This window comes from Callospermophilus lateralis, chromosome 1 (genome assembly GCF_048772815.1).
Source record: "Callospermophilus lateralis isolate mCalLat2 chromosome 1, mCalLat2.hap1, whole genome shotgun sequence".
NCBI classification, from domain to species: Eukaryota; Metazoa; Chordata; class Mammalia; order Rodentia; family Sciuridae; genus Callospermophilus; species Callospermophilus lateralis.
In genome coordinates, this window is record NC_135305.1 from 122,019,737 (window position 1) to 122,043,772 (window position 24,036).

The following is a 24,036-nucleotide window of genomic DNA, read 5'->3' on the forward strand; positions in this document are numbered from 1 at the left end:
AGTCCAGTGAAAAATGTCTCCCTTGTTAATTCTAGGTGGTGGATGAGTGCTTGTTATTTGTTCTCTTTTTTCTGCAACTTTTACATTTCTTCCAAAAAATCTTTCACCTGTACCTATAGCACTTCTCCCATATCATAAAAATCATCTTTGGTCCATCAGCTCTTGACCCATGTGTCTCCCTAACATGACCATGATTTTCCAAGGAACTGGCCTGAGAGGTACCCAGGTGATCTGTTCAATGACTGGGAACCCATGTGCCAGGGCTATGCAAGTGGCCAGGGATGAGACTTCGGAGATTAGTGGGGTATCCTGACAAGTAAGCAGGTTAGTGGGGTATCCTGACAAGTGAGCAGGCAGTTCACTGAGTGGGCAGTTCATATGTAAGTTTCCTCATTGAGTGAGGAAAAACATAAGAGGGGTGTCTAATAGCAAGTGTTGTTTGGAATCCACAGGAAAGAGACTAGAGAAATATGACAGATCTTAAGTTGGAGAAATGAAGGTATGGGAGAAAGAATATTTCCAGCTAAGGGGACAGACAGTTTTAGTGCAAGAGCTTCAAGCAAAAAGAAAGCGTAGAGGATTTGAGGAACTAAAAGAAATTTGGAGTGATGGAGAGAAGAGGTGGGGCTTGGAGAGAAGGGTGGGCTGAGATATCTAACTCTTTAGGACTAATACAGGCTCTGGCCCTACCAATTAACTACATAGGTGTCTTACTGAATCTTTCAAAGCCTGTTTCTACATCTACAGAATGGGGATAAAACCACCACCTACAGCATAAATTTTTGTGAAGATTCAAGGATATAATAAACAAAAATGTTTGGCATTTGATCAGGGCTCAATAAATGCTACTCTTTGTCAAGGGGTTAGAGGAAAACCATGGAGGGATATAAGGGGTAGTTTGGACAAGTGTGAAATTGTGTTTTACAATCAGTACAGGAAAAACACAAAGGTATCAAATCCATGAGATGGTACAATATTTAGGATTTCCCTCCTATACAACATTTTACCATCTCCAAGAATCTGAGATTAAAAAAAAAAAAAAAAAGGGGAGATAAATTCCTAAAAGGACTCCTATCAATGCAAGCCTCCTCCTTCACCATTCTCCCAGGGTAGGTGACTACAACTTGATGCCAATTCCAAAGAGCTACAGCCAATCAGATGGTGGGAAGCCAGCAGTGGGTATGTGCCCCTGAAGCTGCATGGAACTAGATACCAAAAAGTTCTCAGTTCAATAGTTAGAGGCTGGGCAGCCAACAGCACCTAGGTCCCCTTAATTGAAAGGTAGAATCGATTAAGTGGTCTTCAAATATTCAAAGAGCTGGTGGGGCAATGAGATCTTGGGCAGGTCTGTGCAGCAACCACTCAATTATTCAGAATTATTTACCGGACCCCTACCGCATACAGTCATGCACTGGTTACTGACAGAGACACATTAGAGAAATATCATCAAGCGATTTCTTTGTTGTGTACTTACGTAAACCCTTTATGGTATAGGTCAATCACTCAATGTGGATTGCATTGAATGAAATGGATGAGGTTACTGTTCATGTTAACATAGCCTTCTATAATATGCTTTCTTTTTAGCATGCTTTAATAATAGCATAGAGTAAATGAACTAGTAACAATATAGTCATTTATTATTAAACTTGTCCTGTACATAACTGTACATACTGTTATATGACTGGCAACACAGGTTTGTTTGCACCAGCAACACACAAACTCATGAGTAATGTGTTGTGCTACATCACATGATCCCATCAGGCAATACAAATTTTTCAGCTCCCTATAATCTTACAAGGCCACAATTACGTAAATTGATGTCTTGACCAAAATATTATTTATGTGACAAATGGCTGCATGTCAAGTACTATTCTAGGTGCTTGAGAGGCCAGGAGGGATCAGAACAAATGAAAAAAAAATGTTCCTGACTTCAAGATGCTTACATTAAATAACATAGGTGGGGAGGTAGTGGTAAATACTACAAAATGCAAATGGAGATATGGGATGGGAGGGCGCATACTTCAAACAGTGTGATAAAAACGCAAAGATCCATCTATAGTGAAAGAGGAATTATGAGGGAAAAGCATCCATGCACAAGGTAAGGTACAGCACATATTATAAGGTGACAGTAAGCCTGGTTTGTTCAAATTGCTTCTACAACTGTAGCGAAATTTAAAGTAAAGCTATCAGCTGTCAATGAGAAAGAAGATAGCAATGGATGTTATGAAAAACTCATCTATGACCCTGAAGAATTAGAAATAATACTTAGAGAATTCCTAGAATGAACTGCAGAAATGAGTTTTCCATCACTGGAAGAGGGAGGGAAAAGAATTCTTAAATCAATAGCCCTCTTACACTTAGACCATCTCATAAATGTTAAGATTCTGGGCTGCGGTTGTGGCTCAACGGTATAGTGCCAGCCTAGTATGTGCGAGGCCCTGGGTTCGGTCTTCAGCAGCACATAAAAATAAATAAGTAAAAGAAAGGTATTGAGTCCAATTACAACTAAAAAATAAATATTAAAAAAAAGATTCTGTGATAGGAGATGTTATAGTACTACTACTGCATTAGTCGATAATTAGTCTCTCTTCTAAAAAAAGATGGGACAACTCTTCCTCAGTCGTGAAATGAAGCACAACTATGTCAGACAGGATGCTTTCCAAATAGCAAAGATGACCTGGATAGAATTTCACATTGCAGAAGTCCTGAAGATTAAAGGAAACGTTAACATTAAAAAAAAAAAAAATTTAGTTGTAGATGAACACAATAACTTTATTTATTTATGTGGTGCTGAGGATCAAACCTAGTGCCTCACACATGTGAGACAAGCAAGCACTCTACCACTGAGTCACAGCCCACCCCCTGGCACTCCTGTTGCTCTGGACAAAGGAACATTATCCTCAGGAAAAATCATGTTTCTTTCTGAAACATGTGAGTATGGTGTGATATTGCTGTTTTTCAGAGTCATTCTTTCGAGTAGGAAGAACAGATGATTAAAAATTGAGACCTTAATTAGAATAAGATATTTCATGCATGTATAATTTTATCAAAATGGATTCTACTATCATATATAACTAAAAAGAACAAATAAAAAAGTGACTCCTTTTTTAAAAGTAAATAAATGGATCCCATTGTATTTATATTCCTCCAAATAGTGTTCTCAGCAAACTAGAATCTTAATCCAAATATGTGAAATATAGTTTCACCTAATTGTATAATTGCCATGTGAGAAAAGTCAGTGACACTATTTAAAAAGCACACAGAACACTTGGTCAATAAAATTAATACATACATAGTTGGTCAATGACTCATTACCGGACCCCTACCGCATACAATCATGCATTCGTTACTGACAGAGAAACATCATCAAGTGATTTCTTTGTTGTGTACTTATGCAAACTCAGATCAAAAGGACTACTATTTCAAAATACCATATTCCCTGGTTTAAAAAAAAAAAAAAAAAAAGACTATTTGCCACTGCTGAGTATGTTCAAAATGTTACACAGCAGGTTCTAGAGGTCACCTTTGAGGTGGAATTCTACACATGTTCTGAGCTCAGAACAGTTCTCAAAAAACGTTCTGGAATGTCTATTAAAAAACAAAACACAAAATAAAACAAAACTTCATGGCATTACAGGCATAATTTTAATCTAGTATTAGACCACAAGAATAAAACTAAGAGCCCTGACAGTTATTTGAAAGGTTTCAAAAAATTTTTATTCTCATAAATTAACACACATAACAGTGGGCATTTTAGAGTCACAAACTACCAAACAGAAAAGGAACTGCAGGGGCATCATGTATGCCAATGTTACCAAAAATGTACAAATTTCACTGAACTATTGACCATGATAATATAGAAACACTTCAGGCAGCTACTTACTGGCCCAGACCTTGGTTCAAGGAGATGCGGCCTCTCATGGAGAATTCAAATCCAATTCAGCACCAAGAGGGGCTTGTGAAGACAGTTAACAAGCATCAAATCTGAGCATGCTGTGCTGAATGACAGGCTACATGGGGACCCCCACTTCACAGTCAAAGTTCCTGCTGTTCAACATGTGGCTAGATGGTAATATTAAACTGTGATTTTAGTGAAGTTAAGCCTTTCCCCCTAGTCAGCTTTATACAGAAATTCAGTTCAAGCAAGGGGTCCTCTTCTGGCATGAATCCAGGCAAGGATACTCCCTACCTCTGGCCAATTATTAATACTTTGGATATAGCCACCCACAATGTGGTTATTTAAGAGGTTCTTTCCATGATACCATAGGAAAAGTTTACAGAAGCAAAACAAGGGTATTAAAGAAAGCACCAACTGCATACTCCTCTCCCACCCCAGGCAATGGGAGAAAAGTATCATTGCCCAAAAGTTGGTCTTTCACAGATCTTAATGTACATGGTACTGAATGATGAGATGGAATCCCGGACTGGAGATGGGAGTGATGGCTCTCTGCCCGTTAGGCTGTACTGCAGCCTTGGACCTGCTGCCATAGTCCTGCATACTTGCTACTGCTTTTTACCTGGTGGGCAGGGGATGAACCACTGGGAGTCAATGCCCAGAGATTAGAATCTGAAATTGACCTCAGGTTGGCTCTGGTGCCCAAGCAAAAGACCCTTTCAGGCAAAATTGTGACAAAGTGTCATGATTTTCACAGCTCTTGGAGGAGCACTGAGTTTTGGGATTCACAGCATGAGTTTCTGAGCTCTTTAGGCTCCGAGTAAGGCAAACGCTACACGTCTTTTCACTGTACCTCCCTCAGCTGTAGCTTTTAAGAATAAGGTTGGTAAGAAAAAGTGAACAATCTGCTTTAAAAAGTATGAGGTACGTTCAAACTAATTGAGATATGAAGTTGGAAAGACGACTAAGAGGGGGAAAAAAAAAAGAAATAGAAAAGAGGAGGAGGGGAGGTAAGGGGAGTCCAGGCCAGTATAGCTGGAAATCAAAATATGGAAAAGGAGATGGGCAGAACCCTGATTGGACCTGAGAATTCTCCTCCTTTTTCATAAACATGAAAACACTAAAACTTCTGGAGGTGATAGAGTTGAATAAACTGTAACTGATGGCAGCTTCCCAATACTTGGGGTGGGAAGTCTCCATACTCCTAATTCTTATCAACTTCCAGCACACAATAGAACTCCTATGGCCCTGGTCAGGTGGCATGCCAGCAGCTGACTAATGTCTCCCATTGTGGTCAGTGACCACAGATTCTGAGGATCACTGAGAGCCCCGAGGCTGGCTAGATAAATAGCAAAATTGGATGTTAAGACAGGTGTGGCTGAGTTCTACTAGAACCTGATGTAGCAACTTCAGGTAATTTCAGGATTGCAATGGGGACCCCTTTTTTGGAGCAGGGATAGGGCTCTCTGGTGAGGGTAGGCCAAGAATTCCAAGGACAGAAAGGGTTGGCTTCAGAGCAGTTTTTCCCCTACATTCCAGGATATGGAAGGAGCCAGGAACCTAGTCCTCCATTCCCAGATGCCAATGTGTCAAATCACTGCTCTAGGACCTTTCAAGCGCCATGCCTATAATAGGCAAACTTGAAATTTTATGCCTGTCATGTTGGTGATACTACATTTGTGCCCCCTCAACTTTCATCTGCTGGATGACATGATTGCCGCACTACTGCTTTAGCTATGGTTGGCAATGGAGCTCCCTACATGTTTGTACAAGGGAACAATGTATTACTCATTGTACTCTCTCTAGGAAAATGACAGAGAGGGACTGAGTGCTAAGAACCTTGTCTAACAAAGGCAGAGGTATTGAAGTGAAACACAGGTTATGTCCACACAGTCTGGATAAAGGGGATATAGAATGGCAGAATTTGGCCAGCATCATTCAGAGGCAGTATGGAACCCTGGTGCTCTTCTAATCCTTTTGGGCCATGGCCTTGGAATCTTCTGTGGATGTCCAGGTATATATGTCACTTGTTTAAATGCTACGTCTGAGGCAGTGGGCCTGGATGACAGACGTAGCACTTTTTTTTTTTTTCCTGTTCTTGTCAGTTTTTCTGCTCCAGCATGGCACAAACTTAACCTGCAAAAGAAAGGCACATAGAGACCCCCCCAACCCCCAACCCATCTCCCCACCCACTAACAAATGGGGAAACAAAACATCCTAAGAGAGTAATCCAACATTCCAGGAGGGCACCAGATGCTCATCTCTGACTGGGAAATGTCCCTGGAGCTATGACAGTTCCATCAGTGATTGCTTTGTGGCAGTGGCTCCTAGGAGGATGAAGAAAGGTGAACAGTGTCCTGAGGCTGGCTTGAACATATCACCAGCCAAGGAAAGTTGATTCTCTGAACTCTTATTTTAAGTGAGGGAAATAAAAAAAATAAATTAAAAAAAAAAAAAGAAAGAAAGAAAGAAAAGAAAAGAAAAAAAGAAACTATAAGGGAAGGATGGAGGGGGGAGGGATTCATTGGGAAAGGAATGAGACTTCTGAGCCTGCTGCCCAGACTCCTGCAGGTACAAACCAAGACACTCAGCTACTTCAGGCATTTGACAGCATTTTCAGTAGGTTTGACCAGGTATCCTCAATGAGGGTTGGCTATGGAATTTCAGAATCCCACCATGAGAATGCATCACTGGGACTGAACTACTATCCTAACTCTCTCCCTACTCCTGGAGCAGGCTGCTTGGATAGCTGCAAACACTCTGGGTTGGTCTCTTATCACCACCCAAGTTGCTATAGTCAACTTGGTCAACTTGGTTACACACCAACATTTGAGAGAAAACCACACTTGACCTTGGCATTTTTAAAAATGACTGGAAGAGAAATCTGATTTCACTTATATCACTTAAAAAATAATAATAATAATAAAATAAAAAATGTGTGTATTTACTGGGCAGGAATGAGAACCCAGAGGAAAAAGTGCTCCCTCAAATGAGCTACACTAGAAGTTAGAGATGGGAAGGGATTACTTAAAACACATGAATGGGAAAATGTTTCCTCCATGTACTGATCAACTGGGTCATATGCCTGACATGTATTCTCCTAAGACATGTACTGTCTTTCTCCTTAATGTCTTAAAAAAAAAAAAAAAAAAAATCACATTTAAAGGCCCCAAACATGCAGCAATAATAATAATAAAAAAAATAAAGAAACTGAAAATAATCAACACTACAACATTAAAAGTGCAACTTACTTTGGGGCGTGGACGGGCTCCTCTGGCACTAGTGACCCAAAGTCACAGTGGGGAGAAAATGATGGAAAAAGGCCCCCCACACACGCACACACTCATATACACTCACACCAACAGGTTCTGGACAGACTCAAATGATTAGAAACACAATAGCTCATCTTTTCTTGACCACCTAAATGAGCCAGTGAGACCACACAGGGCAAGACACCAGGTCCCCCTCCCTAGGCCCTGTTTCTAAGTAATCTTGGTCTAGCACCACCGTAAACAAAGCAGAACTTTCATTTGGACGTGCAAATGCTGTGAGTCCTTGGAATCCTAGTGTTGCTTAAGATATGTGGCTTCTTCCTCCTTCTCCTGCGATTGGGAGGTGGCCAGATGTCATTCAGGACCATTTCCAGGAGAAAAGAGCATTCCTGAGGTTCTAAACTCAGCAGTAGAAGTAGAGGTTCCTCCTTTACCAGTTCCTAAAAAGGCTGCACCTTGAAATAGGTAAATATTCATGGACTGGACATCTTGAGTGGTTTGGGCCTAAGGGCAAAATTAGGTGACCTATTCCAGGGAGGTCCAAAAACATACAAAATTGAGACTCTTATCTGAATTTGTTTCAACAACCTGAAGACTGCTCCTGTTCCTCTTCCTTGGCAAAGAAGGTCTCTAGTTCCATCAGTTTCTGTAGCAAAAGAGCATCCAGTTCTCGACTCTGCAGAGCTGCCTTCTGGGCCCTGGTAAAGCTGCCTGTCAACTTGACTTTACCTCGAGCTCTCCTCTTTCGTGGTACTGTAAAATCCTGAAATTCTAGAACTCGCTTCCTCTTCTGTTGGCTTACTGAGATTAGTGTACCATTTCGTTCCTTGGGTTCCTCAAAGATGGTCTCTAAACACCTGAGGATGGGGTACAAAACAAAATCAATGACAGACTGACTCACATGGCTCATTAACCTTTTCTTTCTAGTTACTAGAAGCTGTTAAATACTTGCACTAACTACCTTCTACTCAACTGTTTCCTCTTAGCATCTATCTATATGTATGGAAAACACAAAAAAGGTATTTATTAGTATGTATATGTATACATAGAGGAAAAAGTTCAAACTGGATAATATAGAATAAAAGTGAAATTAATTCCCACCATAGACAATAATAATTTTTTTGTGTGTAATTTCCCAAAAGCCATTCAGTGTATAGATAGGCATAAATAACATATTAGGGAGTGACCCTTTTCTATAAATTCAGGTAGTACTAACATTTTAAACTTTGTGAGCCATATAGGTGGCTATTACAATTTTTTTTCCTCTTCCTTCCTTCTTTTTTTTTAAAAAAATATAAATTTTTAGTTGTTGACAGACCTTTATTTCATTCATTTGTTTATATGCGGTGCTGAGAATCAAATCCACTGCCTCACCCATGCTAGGCGAACGCTTTACCACTGAGCTACAACCCTAGCCCTTCCTTCTTTCAACAACAACAAAAAATGTAAAAACCATTATTATAGGTCATTAAAAAAAAAAAAGCAAGCTGGGCATTGTGGGACACAGCTTATAGTCCCAGCACTAAGGAGGCTAGAGTGGGGGAATATTTTGAGCCTAGGAGTTCCAAGCCAGAGAAACCCTATCTCATTAAAAAGAAGAAAAAGGGGCTGAGGATAGGGCTCAGTTGGTGTAGTGCTTATCTTGCATGCACAAGGCCCTGGGTTCAATCACCAGCACCACAAAAAAAAAAAAAAAAAAAAAAAAACAACAAAACAAACAAACAAACAAAAAAAGCCACTGGCTAGAATTTGGCCTATGGTTGGGCATATGGCCCAAACAGTAGCAAACTGTAACTATATATACTGTCTTATACAATGTGTTGTCCTATCAATACCCTTTAAATTTGTTCCAATTTACTACAACAACGATAAATCAGATGATTTTTTTTTTTTTGGCAGTGGTGGTACTGGGGATTGAACTTAGGGTGCTATACCACTGAACTACATCCCCAACCCTTTTTTTTGAGACAGTTAAGGATGGCCAGGAACTTAAATTCTGTTACCTTAACCTCTAGAGCTGCTGGCATTATAGGTATCTGCCACTGTGTTGAGCCAGATTGATAAGATTCATTTTTTAAGGTTATACAGCATATTCCATTATAAGGATGGACCAAAATCTCAGCAATGGATATGTTGGATTATTTCAAATCCTGTCCTATCATATAGCAATGAATAGTCTTATACAAATGTCTTAAGAGTACATGTATAAAATCCTACAACTATTGGGCTATATCCTAGACAAAATAAATGTCATAGACTTGAACTGAATTCAGACCCAAACGTGGTCGAGAGAAACTTTATGTACTTGGGATTGGACTTGTTGAGAGCCACAGCCGAAGGGGCCCCACCAAACTTCCAGCTGCCAGCAAACTTCCAGCTGCCAGCTGATGATTGGCTCACAGCGGCCCCAGCAACTTCTAGCTGCCAACTGATTGGTTCCTCTGCAGTGATGCTCATTGGGCTGTTTCCCCGCCCTTTCAGACCATGGAGCTGCTCATTGGGGGACTTTTTTTTGGCTCCACCCATGCGACCCAGCCAATCAGCCTCAAGAGCAGGAGGAGTGGGGGACGTTGAGAGGCTTGTGGGAAGCCGGTGGTGGCAGTTGGGCTCTGAAGGTTTTCCTGAGGAGCTGTTTTGTTTGGTGTGTGGTTCTAAAAATAAAGTTCGTTTCTTTTGACAAGTGGCTCCTGAATTGTGCCCAGCCAGACTGCGGCATTACTCATATTTGAGGATCAGTGATATATCAGTCCAAAAGAAGCCGATCAGTATATTGGGTAAAAACACAAATACAAACTACAAAGAAACTACATTTTATATGTCCATCTAACCCATACATATTTCTTTCCTATTCTACCACTGACCACAATTTAAGCAGAGGGATCAAAAAATACCAAATTCTAGTTATTCATAAATAACAATATTGATAGAGCTGAAACCCTTCTGAAGTTCTAGTTATTTATATCAATCATTTCAGAATTCTTTCCGCCCACCTTTTTTAAATTTCCCATCCACATGTACCTACCTGTTTGCAGGAGGAGACTTATAATTCTTGTTGGTATATATTTCTTCTAAACTAAATTCCTTCTTCTTTAACCTTAAGAGAGAAAAAAATAAAATCTTTATGCTCTCTAAAGAACATAGTTTCACAACTCTACCCCTTCTATTCTTTTATGTCAATCTTGTATTAAGTTAGAGATGTCTTACATGAACGATTTGTACCAGGTTTTCTCTCTCTGAGTGCCAATCTTTCAAGTTTATGGAATTTAGTCCATTTATGGAATTAGGAATGGTATATTTGGATTTATTCTACTATTTCATTTTACAGTTTCTCTCCTCTCATGGTTCTGGGGACGGAACCCAAGGACTCATGCCTATCAGACAAGCACTCTACCAACTGAGGTATATCCCCAGCATGTCTTTATTACCTTCTCCTTGGAAATTATAAACTCTTTCCTGTAATGATTGACAATAATTTTAACCAGCATATTAAACATATAAACTGAAGTGAATCAATACTTTCACCCTTCTTTCAAACAATAAAAGGTCCCTGGAACATTTTATTTTTGGTACCAGGAATTGAACTCAGGGACACACAACCAGTGAGCCACATCCCCACAGCCCTTGAGTTGCTTAAGGCCTTGTGAAGTTGCTGGGGCTGGCTTTGAACTCATAATCCTCCTGCCTCAGCCTCCCAAGCCACTGGGATTACAGGTATGTACCACCTTGTTCTGCTGGGCACAGGCTTTCTTTTCTCTTTTTAAGACAGGTGTCTTGCTATGTGGTCTGGGCTGGCTTCAATTCCTGGATTTAAGCAAACCTTCTGCCTCAGCTTCCTGAGTAGCTAGAGGTATAGGTATGCACTATTGCACTTGGCTATTTTTGTTTTAATTTTTTTAGTTGTAGTTGGTACAATATCTTTATTTATTTATTATTATGTGGTGCTGAGGATCAAATCCAGTACCTCACACATACAAGGCAAGTGCTCTTCCACTGAGCTACAGCCCCAGCCCTCTGGCTTTTTTTTTTTTTTTTTAACTTTTAAATTATTATTATTATTTGCAGTGTAGGGCCTTGAGCACGTGAGCCAAGTGCTCTTATACTCTTAGCACCATTAATTTTTTTTTAAGTACCTTTATGAGGGCTGGGGTTGTGGCTCAGTGGTACAGCACTTGCTTAGTGTGTGTGAGGCACTGGGTTCTATCCTTAGCACCACATATAAATAAATAAAGGTCCACTGACAACTAAAAAAATACATATAAAAAAAAGTACTGGGGTGGGGTGGTGGCTCAGTAGTAGAGCGCTCACCTAGCATGTAAGAGGCACTGGGTTCGATCCTTAGCACCTCATAAAAACAAACTAATGTATCCACCTAAAACCAAAGATACCTATATAAATAAATTTTTTTTAAAAAGTACTATTATGAAATGTTGATATACTTCAATCTCCTACTTGCTCCTTTGGATGTGCAGCCTGTCTTATCTGTAGGAGACTCTTGAATTTGGTTCCTGAATCCCTGTAACATGATCCTAGTAGTCATAAGAAATTCTTGCCAGGCTCAGTGCCAGGCTTAGTGGCTTGGGAGGCTGATGCAGAAAGATTGCGAGTTCAAAGCCAGAATCAACAACACAGCGAGGACCCTGTCTCCAAATAAAACATATAAAAAGGTTGGGGATGTGGCTCAGTGATTTAGTACCTCTGGGTTCAATCCCTGGTACACACACAAATCTTTTTTTTTAAATATAGTTTTTAGTTGTTGATGATTATCTATCTATCTATCTATCAATTTCTCTCTCTCTACCAATCTATCTATCTGGCTGAGAATGCTATACAAGCGCTCTACCACTGAGTTACAACCCCAGTCTCATCCCTAGTAGTCTTTGTTACTTTATGATGTTCTGTTCTCATCCTGTAGTAGACCTGCATCACTCTACAAGAAGCTATGTGTCACCTATCATAAAATTCACCACTTAACAATTTTAACTCAGTGGTTTCTTAGGGTCCTTGCAAGCCTATTCATAAATCATCTCTAACCTACAATAAGTTCATAAAGTTAAAAAGAAACCCTGCACCTGTTAGTAGTCATTCTGACTCACTCTACACCCAGCATCTGGTAACCACTAATCTATTTTCTGCTTCTAAGATCTTACGTATTCTAGACATTTCACATAAATGGAATCAAACATTATGTGCCCTTCTGTATCTGGCTTCTTTTCAATTAGCATTTTCTTTCCATGGTTAATCTATGATATAGCAGTTATCAGTAATTCATTCTTTTCCATTCTACTTTATCATTCTATGGATATGTCACCTTTTCTTTATCCTTTGTCAGCTGATGAACATTTCAGTTGTTTCCACTCTAGTGGAATGTTAAATAGAAATGGTGGGAGAGCTGGGGATATAGGTCAATTGGTAGAGTGCTTGCCTTGTATGCACAAGGCCCTGGGAGGGAGGGAAGGGAGGGAAGGGAGGGAGGGAGGGAGGGAAGGGAGGGCAAGAGGGAGGGAGGGAAGGAAGGAAGGGCGGGAGGGAGGGAAGGAGGGAAGGGCGGGAGGGAGGGAGGGAGGGAAGGAAGGAAGGAAGGGCGGGAGGGAGGGAAGGAGGGAAGGGCGGGAGGGAGGGAGGGAGGGAAGGAAGGAAGGGCGGGAGGGAGGGAGGAAGGGAGGGAAGGAAGGAAGGAAGGAAGGAAGGAAAGGAAGAAAGGAAGGAAAGGAAGAAAGAAATGGTGAGAGAAGATAAACTGTCTTGTTTCTCATCTTAGAATAAAGCTTCCAGCCTTTCATCTTTAAGTATGATTCGAGCTGCAAGTTTTTTGTGGATTAATTTGAAGATAGTTCCATCTATTCCGAGTTTAGAGAGTGTTTCTCACCATGAAAGGATTTTTTCATACTTTTTCTGCATCAATTAAGATGATCATGTGGTTATATCTCCCTCTATACTATTCTATTGATTTCCTATGTTCAACCAATCTTGTCTTCTTAGAATAAATGCTTTTGGGTTTTTAATATGCTGTTGGATTCAATTTGTTAGTATTTTTCCCCTGAAATTTTTTTTATTAGTTCTTATAATAGATACACACAGTATCAGGGTTTATCTTTTGGAGGGGTACCAGGGATTGAACTCAGGGGTACTCAACCACTAAGCGACACCCCTAGCACTATTTTGTATTTTATTTAGAGACAGGGTCTCAATGAGTTTCTTAGTGCCTCGTCGTTACTGAGGCTGGCTTTGAACTCACCATCCTCCTGCCTCAGCCTCCCTAGCCTCTGGGATTACCAAAACCAGCTTGGGGTTCATTTTAACATAATTATAGAAGCATGAAATAGCTTACTAATATTTTCCTGAGGATTTCATGTCTATATTCATAATGTTTTCTTTCCTTTTAAGATCTTTTTGTCTTAGGGCTGGGGTTGTGGCTCAGTGGTAGAGCACTTGCCTAGCATATGTGAGGCCCTGGGTTTGATCCTCAGCACCACATAAAAATAGATTAAAAAAAAAAAAAAGATCTTTTAGTCTTTGAAATTATAAAATTTTCTTATGATGAAATTAGCTATGAAATTTATTCTTTTTATTGATCCTGCTCAATATTCATACCTTTTTTTAGAGAGAGAGAGAGAGAGAGAGAGAGAGAGAGAAAATTTTAATATTTATTTTTCAGTTTTCGGCAGACACAACATCTTTCTTTGTATGTGGTGCTAAGGATCGAACCCGGGCCGCACGCATACTAGGCGAGTGCACTACCGCTTGAGCCACGTCCCTAGCCCAATATTCATACCTTTTATTATCCTTTATCTTTTTAAAACTATGCCTCCTAGATTTTTAAATTCTCCTTTCTTTACTTCCTACCCTCCTTTTATTATATTTTCCATATTTTTATTTGTATATTTCCTTCGCAAAACTTTGTTCCAGTGTATTCTTCTATTCATTACTTCTAGCTCTACATAACCTACTGTTAAAAACCATTATTTAGGTTTTATTTTGATTACTCAGATGTTAACAGTTGGGGATATAACCCGGGGTAGAGCATTTGCCTAGCTTGTAGAAGCCCTATATTTGTTAGTCCTAGCTCCAGAAAAACATAAAACAACAGGAAAAACAAACAAAACCCTATAAGATGTAGTGTAAAGAAAACACTGAACCTGAAATGAGAAAAACTGAATTCTGGGACTGGGGTATTGCTCAGTAGTAAAGCACGTCCATAGGCATGCATAAGACCCTAGGTTAAATTGCAAGCACCACCAACAAAAGTATACAAAATCTAGTTCTGCCACTCACTGGCTTTGTGACAAATCTCAACAATTGAATTTTTAAGAGCAGTTTTGGCCACACCATCTTATGATGAAACTGTAGCAGAAACTTAAATACAACTCAACACATTTCTATAATACATAACTGATGCAGATTTCATAGTGAGGAAGGCACTGAAAACTATCTGCATGAGGCATATTTTTTCTTTTTCTTTTTGGTGCTAGGCATTGAAATCAGGACCTCACACATACTAAGAAGCAAATGCTCTGTTAATGAACTACACCCCTAGCAGCAAGGTATGGTCTTGATGCTGAGATATGTTGATATAAACTGAGGAGGATATAGCTTAAAATTTTTGATAATATTTATTTATTTATTTTCTAGAAAATAACTAAAGGACACTAAATTCCTAAGATGACCAAATTGCTTGGGTAAAAATGGTTTTATACTCTGATCTAAAGCAAAGAAAATCTATAAATAAGGCCAAGACAAGATATCAGGCATTTGGGGTGAGTTCAAATTTAGTTTCTGAGAAATTATGCATCTAATTTATAAATATGTATGGTGGCTGGAGGTGCAACTCGGTGGTAGTGGGTACATTAAGTTAAGTGTGAGAAGCCCTGGGTTCAATACTCAGCAATTCTCTCTGTAAAAACTATGGTAGATCTTACTGCAGAAATGGTTTATGTAAAACAGAAGTGTTAAGAAACATTTAGGGCTGGGTATTTAAGCCTGGAGACTCAGGAGGCTGAGACAAGAGGATTCCAAGTTCAAGGCCAGCCTAGGCAACTTAGGGAGACTGTCTCAAAAAATGTCAAAAGGGATGGGAATATAGGCAAGGTGGAAGAGCGTCCCTGGGTTCAACCCCAAGTCCTGCAAAAGAAAAAAAGAAAAAAGAAAAAATATTTAGGGCTGGGGCAGTAATGACAGTAGTAGACTATATGACTAGCATGGTGATGTTCAGTAGTTTGATCTCCTACACTGAGAAAAAGAGTATGTCCCTAAAATTCCTTTTATACTATTCCAAATACAGCATTCTATAGACAGGTGGGCTCTATTATGTGAGAATATCACTGACACTGGTATACAAAGGATTCTGGTTTCTGGTACTCAAAGTACTGCCTTTTTTTTTTTTTTTTTTTTTTTTTGTGGTCAGAGGATTGAACTCAGGCTCTTTTAGATGCTAGGCTCCACCACTGAGCTACACCACCAGCCCTTGTTTTCTTTTTTTAAAAGACAATATGACATTTTATTCTTCTAAATGGATGTACTATATTTAATTAGCCTGTGTTGTGGAAATGTTGTTTTTGATTTTTTGTTATTACAGTGATTCAGTGAATAGCTTTAAACAGAATTTCTTAAACAGAGAAATGATAAATTATTAGAAATAATTATTGTATCAACAGATTTATAAAACATTTCTTTTCTGTGGTACTGGGAACCAAACCCAGCACCTTGTCCATGCTAGGTGCTCTTTCATTGACCTAGACCCTCAACACTTCTTTGAAAATTTTTATTTTGAGGCAGTATTGGTAAATTGCTCAGGTTGGCCTTGAACTTGCCACCCTCTCCCACCATGATGTTCAGCCTCATCTTGAGCCCTGAGGAATGGAGCTGGCCTTGTATGACTAAGACCTCTGAAACTGTGAGCCCTCAAATAAATTCTTCCTCCTCTATAGTTGTGCTGGTCAGGTCCTTGAGTCACAGCATCAAAAAAGGTGACTAAAACACCAATTAAAAAAAAAAAAAGCCTGGAATATTTATTAGAACTATCAAATAATTATTGGCTGGGTAGATAGCTCAGTTTACTTGTCTATTATGCACAAGGTCTTGGGTTCAATCCCCAGTCTATGAAAAAATAAATAAATAGGGCTGGGGATGTGGCTCAGTGGTAGAGCATTTGCCTAGCATAATCAGAGCCCTGGGTTTGCTCCACAGTACTGCAAAAAATAAATAAATAAATAAATAAATTTTTTTTAAAGTGTTTTTTTTTTTGGGTGGTTGTTTTATTTTGTACTGGGGATTGAACTCAGGGGCATTCGGCCATTGAGCCATATCTCCAGATCTATTTTGTATTTTATTTAGAGACAGGGTCTCACTAAGTTGCTTAGCACCTTGCTTTTGCTTAGGCTGTCTTTGAACTAATGATCCTCCTGCCTCAGCCTCCTGAGTGGCTGGGATTAAGGTGTGAACCATCGTGCCTAGCTTAAGTGATTTCTTTCAAATAAGTTATAAAATTTTATCAAATCATACACTGAAATATTTAATTCAATTATTCCTCAATTCACTTTCCAATTTCTATTATTACCAAAACCAAAAATTGTACAATAATTGCCATGCAGCCCCAGCCCTATAATGTTGTTTAATTTTATCATTATTTTTTAAAAAATATTTTTTAGTTGTAGTTGACACGAACCCAGGGCCTTGCATGTGCTTTGTGAGTGCTCTACGGCTGAGCCACAACCCCAGCCCCTATAATGTTGCTTTAATTTTCTATGACTTTCATTTTGACTTATGGTAAAAATCCACCCTATATGTTCCACAATCTGTTTCTTTCTCTCTTTGTTATATGGAAATGAACCGAGGGCTTTGTAATTGCTACTAGACAAGCATTCTACCCCTGAGCTTCATTTTTTTTTTTTTTTAATTTTGAGATTGGGTCTCACTCAATTGCCCAGGCTGGCCTTGAACTTGTCATCTTCCTGCCTTGGTCTCCAGGAGCTGGGATTATGGGCATGGGCTACTGTGCCTGGCTCAATATCTAATTTCAATGTTTTGTATTTTTTGTCTTAAAAGTTCAGTTACCACACTTACTTGAATTGCAAAACAGAAGTTAGGAAAAGAATGATTTCACTTATGGGTTTGAATAATAAATTGCCTTTGCTAATTACATTGCACACCAAGGATTTTCCATAAATTTAATGCACTAAATATGCAACTTCAGGGTTTTAAAATATTTCTGACAAAGTAAGAAAAATATTCTGTCAAAAGATAAAGAAATCTTTAGGTAAATTTGTTAAAAATTCTGGCTTTTCCAACTCCCTTTCTGTATATTGAATTAAATAAAGTACATCTAAGTGGTAACATACAAATTTCTAGGGCATTTGAGAGTTACTGTATCTATCTGGTATCCTTCTCAGATACTGAGACAGTAAAAATTGCCTTCAATGCCTGGGTAACAGAATCTTTATGATTCAGTGCTTTTCAATCCTTATGATTTCAGTGCTTTCATCAAATATAATGATGACAGATCACTTCGATCTTTTGACCATGTAATTTGCAAAAAGTTAAAGTAATTGAATGACTTGACGTTATTAATACTCTTTTCACTTCCATATTTATTTACATAAGCAAGGTTCTCCAGACATACAAAAATAAGACACAATACCATTGATGCTGATACCATACCAGGCAGAATGGCTGTCATCAAGAATACAAATAATAATAAATGCAGGAGAGGATGTGGAGAAAAAAACATTTTTACACTGTCAGTGGGACTATAAATAGTACAACCACTATGAAAATCAGCATGAAGGTTCCTCAAAAGACTACGCATGGAACCACCATATGACTGAGCTACATGACTTCTTGGTATAGCTTCTTGGCGTAGCTCCTGAAGAATTAAAGTCATCATACTACAGTAATATATGCATACCCATGTTTACAGCAGCACAATTCACAATAGGCAAACTATAGAAGCACCCAGGGTGTCTATCAACAGATGAATGAAAAAGAAAATGTGGTGTATATGTAACAATGGGTTTTTAAAATATATATATAATTTTAGTTGTCAATGGACCTTCATTTAATGAGTTTATTTATATGTGATGCTGAGAATTGAACCCAATACCTCACACATGCTAGGCGAGCACTTTACCACTGAGCCACAACCCTAGACCCCACAATGGGGTTTTATTCAGCCATAAGGAAAAATGAAATTATGTCATTTGCAGGAAAAATGGATGGATCTACATTCCATTATGTCAAGTGAAATAAGTCAAACTCAGAAGGTTAAGAATCATGTTTTCTCTCATATATGGAATCTAGAGAATTTAATGGAAAAGAAAGGTGGGGCAGAACTCATGAAAATCAAAGGGAGATCAGTAGAGGAAAGGGACCAATGCATGGGAGGTGGTAAAGGAAGAGGAAAGTGCTGAGAATGATACTGGCCAAATTACATTGTTATATTGTATATGTGTGCATGCATAATATGTAACAAGTTCCTTCATTGTGTACATTATAATGCACCAATTTTAAAATGTGGGGGAAAAAAAGACTATAACTGATGCATAATCTATATCATTCTAGAAATACATATTATTCAATACACAAAACTAGAAATATTTAAAAATTTCTCAATAAAAATATATTATAAGATGACTAATAAAAGAATTTTAAGAGCTTAGGTATAACTCATTGGTAAAGCAAGTGCTTTTTTTGCCTGTGGTGCAAGGCCCTGGTTTCAATCCTCAGAACCAAAACAAAGGCAAGATAAAAATATATATAAATATTGCTGGGTTCAATTCCCCTTACCAAAAACAAAAACAAAAAAACAAAACGGGGGAAAAAAAAAAAAAACCCACCACCTCCACCACCACAAACCCACATACACATTAAAGAGCTGAGCATGATGGTATATGTCTGCAATCTCAGCAAGGAGGAATGCAAGTTTGAGGCCAGCCTCAGCAACGTAGCAGGGCCCTACGTAACTCAGTGAGAAATGGTCTCAAAATAAAAAATAAAAAGGATGTGCTCAGTGATAAAGCACTCCTGGGTTCAATCTCCAGTACCAAAACAAACAAACAAACAAACAAACAAACAAACAAAAATGACATGTTAAGAGCAGGGCATGACAATTATATTTTTGAAAAATTTTCAAAAAAAGTGAACTCAGGGGACTAGGGATATAGCTTAGTAGTGCTTGAGGCCCTGGGTTCAATACCCAACAACACATACACACAAATACACAAGAAAACCCAGTTTGTATTAAAAGAGAAGCTTACCTTTTAGGTCGAGGAAGGCCCATTGGGGTAAGATTAGGATCAGGCTTGGGAATGGTTTTCCGAATGCGAATCTGTGAGACTTTCTTTAGTCTCTTCTCTGGCTCAGCCTGTTTTTATGGATTAAGAAAAAAATGTTCAGGGCTAAGATGAATAAATAATTTTAAAAATTTTTAAATAATTAAAAAAAAATGTTAAGGTGTGCTGGGAAGCACACCCTAGCATGCACAAGACCCTGGGTTCAATCCCCAGCACCACAAAAAAAGAAAAGAACAAGAAAAAAAAAAAGAAAAGAAAATGTTCAAGATATAAAACATTTTAAACAAAGTCCCTTTTCTTGACATGGCATCCTCAGTACATCCTTGGTACATAGTAAGTAGCTCATGACAAAGCTCTCTCTCCTAATTTTAGCAACTATGCTTTTTACATTATTAAAGCAGAATTTACATTTAGTTTAGACACTGAGATTATTAATTCATCAAATTTGCAACCAGTAAGGCATCAGATTTTACAACACTACTGGGTGTGGTGGTGTACACCTGTAATCCCAGCTACTTGGAAGGCTAAGGCAAGAAGATCCCAAGTTCTAGATTAGCCCCAGCAATTTAGTGAGACCCTGTCTCAAAATGAAAAATAAACTGGCATGGTGGCCCATGGCTGTAATCCCAGTGGCTCAGGAGGCTTAGGCAGGAGGATTACAAGTTCAAAGCCAGTCTCAGCAATTTAGTGAGACTTTAAGCAATTTAGTGAGACCCTCCTCCAAATAAAAACAAGAAAAATAAAAAGGATTGGGGATGAGGCTGATGGTTAAATACTCCTGGGTTTAATCCCTGGTACCAAAAATAAAAAACATCTGAGGAGTTAACTCCCAAGTCTACCATAAATAAACAAACAAAATGCCAAAAATAAACAAAGAATACCATCATTCGCTAGCACAAGTGGCTCTTTTGGTCCAAGTCTCTAAAACACTGTCAAATGCTATCACCAAGAAAAAAGTATCTGGAAAACAATACAAATTAAAAAATCCAAGATGAGCTTGGTGGTGCTTTCCTGTAGTCTCAGCTACCTGAAAGGCTCAGCCAATAGGCTCATTTGTGCTCAGGAATTGAGGCCATCCTGGGCAACACATTGAAATCTGTCTCTAAAAGTAAACTAAGATGAATAAATAATTTTTAAAAATCCATTCTTTACTGGCCAAGCAGAAAAACTCATATTCTCTGACACTTTGCTGAAACTAAAGGTGGCTCGGTCTAGTCTCACAGGGGTCTCAGTCTGTACCTAACATAAGATGTGAGTCAATAATGGAGACCCCAATGTCATCACTGCCTTACTCCACTGGCACTTCACATTTACCTCTTTCTGTTCCGGAGGGCTGCTCTGTGGTTGGGGGCAGGCTGCTGTCACACCATCCAGTTCATCAAACCCAGGAACTTGGAACTCAGAGCCTGAAAGCAGGAGTTTGCTGACAGCTGGTTCTGTTACCAAGCAAGACTTTGGTACCAAGGCAGAGAGTGCAGGCTCTAGCCTAGCATCCGGGAAAGATAGAGAGATAGAGAGATGAGTGAGTGAGTGAGAGAGAGAGAGAGAGAGAGAGAGAACGAGAGAGAGAGAGAGAGCGCATGTGCGTGCGCGCCAAAGAACCATATGAGATGGGTTCACTTTCTACTTCCAGCACATTCACTTTCTTAACATTCAAACTAGAATTGAAGACTTCTCTACTATGCAGGAACGACATCGCCATTCAGCCTATTTTTTTATCACTTTGGGATATAGCCTAAGTCTACATATGTGAAATACAAGAATGTGATCAATCTATTTCATTGTTCTGTAGCATTTTTAAGAAAAAAAAAATGTAAAAAGGAATGGACTTTTGGAGGAAGAAAACTTTTAGTGCACTGAACAAATAAACAGTGCTAAGATCAATCTCATTCAGGGAATAAAGTTGGCTGAGTGATAAGTCCTGAATTGAGAGGGGACTTCTGACATGATAAACTAGTTAATAATTTTTACTTTTATAAAAACTAAAAAGTGTTGATTATACATTCCTAGTTGCTACTTAAATATAGCACATTTGAATCTCAGAGACAGCTCTGAGAGGTACATTGGATTTACCAAGACAAGAATCTCTCTTTCTACACACACACACACACACACCCCTACAACTGAAGTTTTGTGTGCCAGAGGCTTACCTCATCTGACTGCTGCTGGTGTTATATGTAACTTCCACGCCTGGAAGAGGCACATATGGTAACATGGTGTGGCTGAAGTGAATCATAAATAGAAAAGCAGCAGGTTAGAGGAGTGAGACAACAGGAAAGGTTTCTGAGTATCATGGGTATTAGCACATTATGTAAAGTCCTAAGAAAGATAAAAACCTCCTAATTCATGAGAAATAAACTTATGTGCCCATCACTGAAACAGATGCAGGTTGACAGAAGATTATTTTCTCATTTAAATGAAAAGAAGGTAGAGAAACAGAGGGTAGTAAAAGAAAGGGGGGGGGTGGCTGGGGATGTGGCTCAAGCGGTAGCGCACTCGCCTGGCATGCGTGCAGCCCGGGTTCGATCCTCAGCACCACATACAAACAAAGATGTTGTGTCTGCCGAAAAAAAACTAAAAAAAATTTTTTTTTTTTTTAAAAATAAAAACAATTGAAAAAAAAGTATTAAAAAAAAGAAAGGAGGGGAACAAGAGTGAATTTGGGCCTTATACCTTTTCATCAAGTTGTTGAGTATGTATATTAAAGATTAAAGATAGCTGGGCTGGTGGCTCATGCCTGTAATCCCAGTGACTTGGAAAGCTGAGACAGGAGGATTTCAAATTCAAGGCCAGCCTCAGCAATTTAGCAAGACCCTTAGCAACTTAGCAAACCCTGTTTCAAACTAAAAAACAAATAAAATAAAAAGGACTGGGGGTACAGCTTAGTGGTAAAGTGCCTCTGGTTCGGTCCTTAGTACAAAAATAAAATAAAAGTTAAAAATATCTTCTACTACTTAGCTCAGTATTGTTAAAATTCACCATTTTGTATAATCTTACAAAACAGTATGGAAAAACATTTTTTTTAAAGCCAAGTGGCACATAAAACATGGCTATGTAGAAGAAAATTGCTAAGTTGATTCCTTTATAATTATAATTTATATATTTAAAGATAAAACAACAACAACAGCATTAATCACTTACAGAAGCATTCATAGGCTGAGTGTGGTAGTGCATGCCTGTAATCCCAGCAACTCAGGAAGTTGAGGCAGAAGGATCCCAAGTTCGAGACCAGTCTCAGCAACTTACTGAGACCCTGTCTCAAAATAAAATAAAAAGGGCTGGGAATGTAGCTTGGTGATAAAGCACCCCTGGATTCAATCGCTAGCACAATCAATCAATACAAACTTGGTACATGCTTTATTAACAAGGTATTTGTATGATGACCATACAACCCATTTCCCTTTACAAACAGGAAGAATGAAGCTAGGCATGGTGGCACACACCTATAATCCCAGCTACTTGGGAAGCTGAGGCAGGAAGATTGCAAGATTGAGGACAGCCTGGGCAACTTAGAGAAACCCTGTCTCAAAATTAAAGGGCTGGGGACACAGCTCAGTGGTAGAGTCTTATCTAGTATGCATGAGGCCCTGGGTTCAATCCCCAGCACCAAGAAAAAATAAAATAAAAAGGGCTGGGGGTATAGCTCAGTGGTAGAGCACTTGTCTAACAAGGGTAAGGCCCTGGGTTCAATCTCCAGTGCCACAAAAGAAAAGAAAGGAAAAAAAAAAAAAGAAAGAAAGAAAGAAGAGGAATGTGCCTAGTAGCTAGCAAAAATAGATAATTCATTTTTTTGTTTTTTAAGGAATACTGACAAGTAGGAAAGAAAGGCAGAATGAAATACGGGAAAAAGACCTGACCAATCAGGAATCAGCAGATCTTGATCCTAGTTCTAGTTCAGTGAAAAACCTAATCAACTCAGGGATTGAGCTTAGAAAAAAACCTTCATGTGCCTAAATCTCGACATTTATAATAAAGGCAAAAAAGGCTGGGCATGGTGGTGCATTCATGTAATCCCAGCAATTTGGGAGACGGAAGCAGAAGGATTGTAAATTTAAAGCCAGCCTCAGGAATTTACCAAAGCCCTGAAAACTTAGTGAGACTCTTGTCTCAAAATTAAAAAATAAAAGTAAGGGCTGGGGATGTAGTTCAGTGATAAACCACCTCTGTGTTCAATCCCCAGTTAAAAAAAAAAAAAAAAAAGTGGTGGGTGGGTAGAGATGCTTGATGCTTGTCCAACCTGTACTACAGAGTGAAGAGTGCTGGAAAATAAGGTTCAAAGGAAAATGTCCTATGAAAACATAAATTAATTTAATCTGTTAAATCTTGTTTTCTGAGGTTATACATTTTACATTGCTGGAAAACACTTCTAAGTGTCTTTAGAAATAAACAGCGAACTTCTATCTGAGCCTAGACACATGATGTCAAAGCACTTTTAGAGGCAATGAGTAGAAAAAGTCCCTATCAGTACCTCCTCTCCACCTTCTTCTTGAATTTAAATTAAATTAAAAGCTAGATATGAGAAGTAAGGCCAGGTGTGGTGGCACACACTTGTAATCTCAGTGGCTCAGAAGGCTGAGGCAGAAGG

General features: G+C 38.8%; 1 protein-coding gene across 4 annotated transcripts in view; it reads right to left on the reverse strand.

Annotated features, from left to right (window-relative positions):
• Positions 1–3,450: 3,450 nt before the first annotated feature.
• Positions 3,451–24,036, reverse strand: part of Prr14l (proline rich 14 like) — a 64,950-nt gene continuing 44,364 nt past the window's right edge. For 3 of the 4 annotated variants that reach the window (XM_076838204.2, XM_076838195.2, XM_076838188.2), the window contains 5 exons: positions 21,602–21,673; positions 20,766–20,937; positions 19,416–19,522; positions 10,190–10,261; positions 3,451–8,024 (listed from right to left, as the gene is read on the reverse strand). In XM_076838204.2, coding sequence (XP_076694319.2) covers positions 7,748–8,024; positions 10,190–10,261; positions 19,416–19,522; positions 20,766–20,937; positions 21,602–21,673 — 700 coding nt within the window. In that variant the 3' untranslated portion in view covers positions 3,451–7,747. Of the gene's footprint in view, positions 8,025–10,189; positions 10,262–19,415; positions 19,523–20,765; positions 20,938–21,601; positions 21,674–22,598; positions 22,705–24,036 lie in introns of those variants that run through there. The other variant, XM_076838211.2, reaches the window with a different exon arrangement.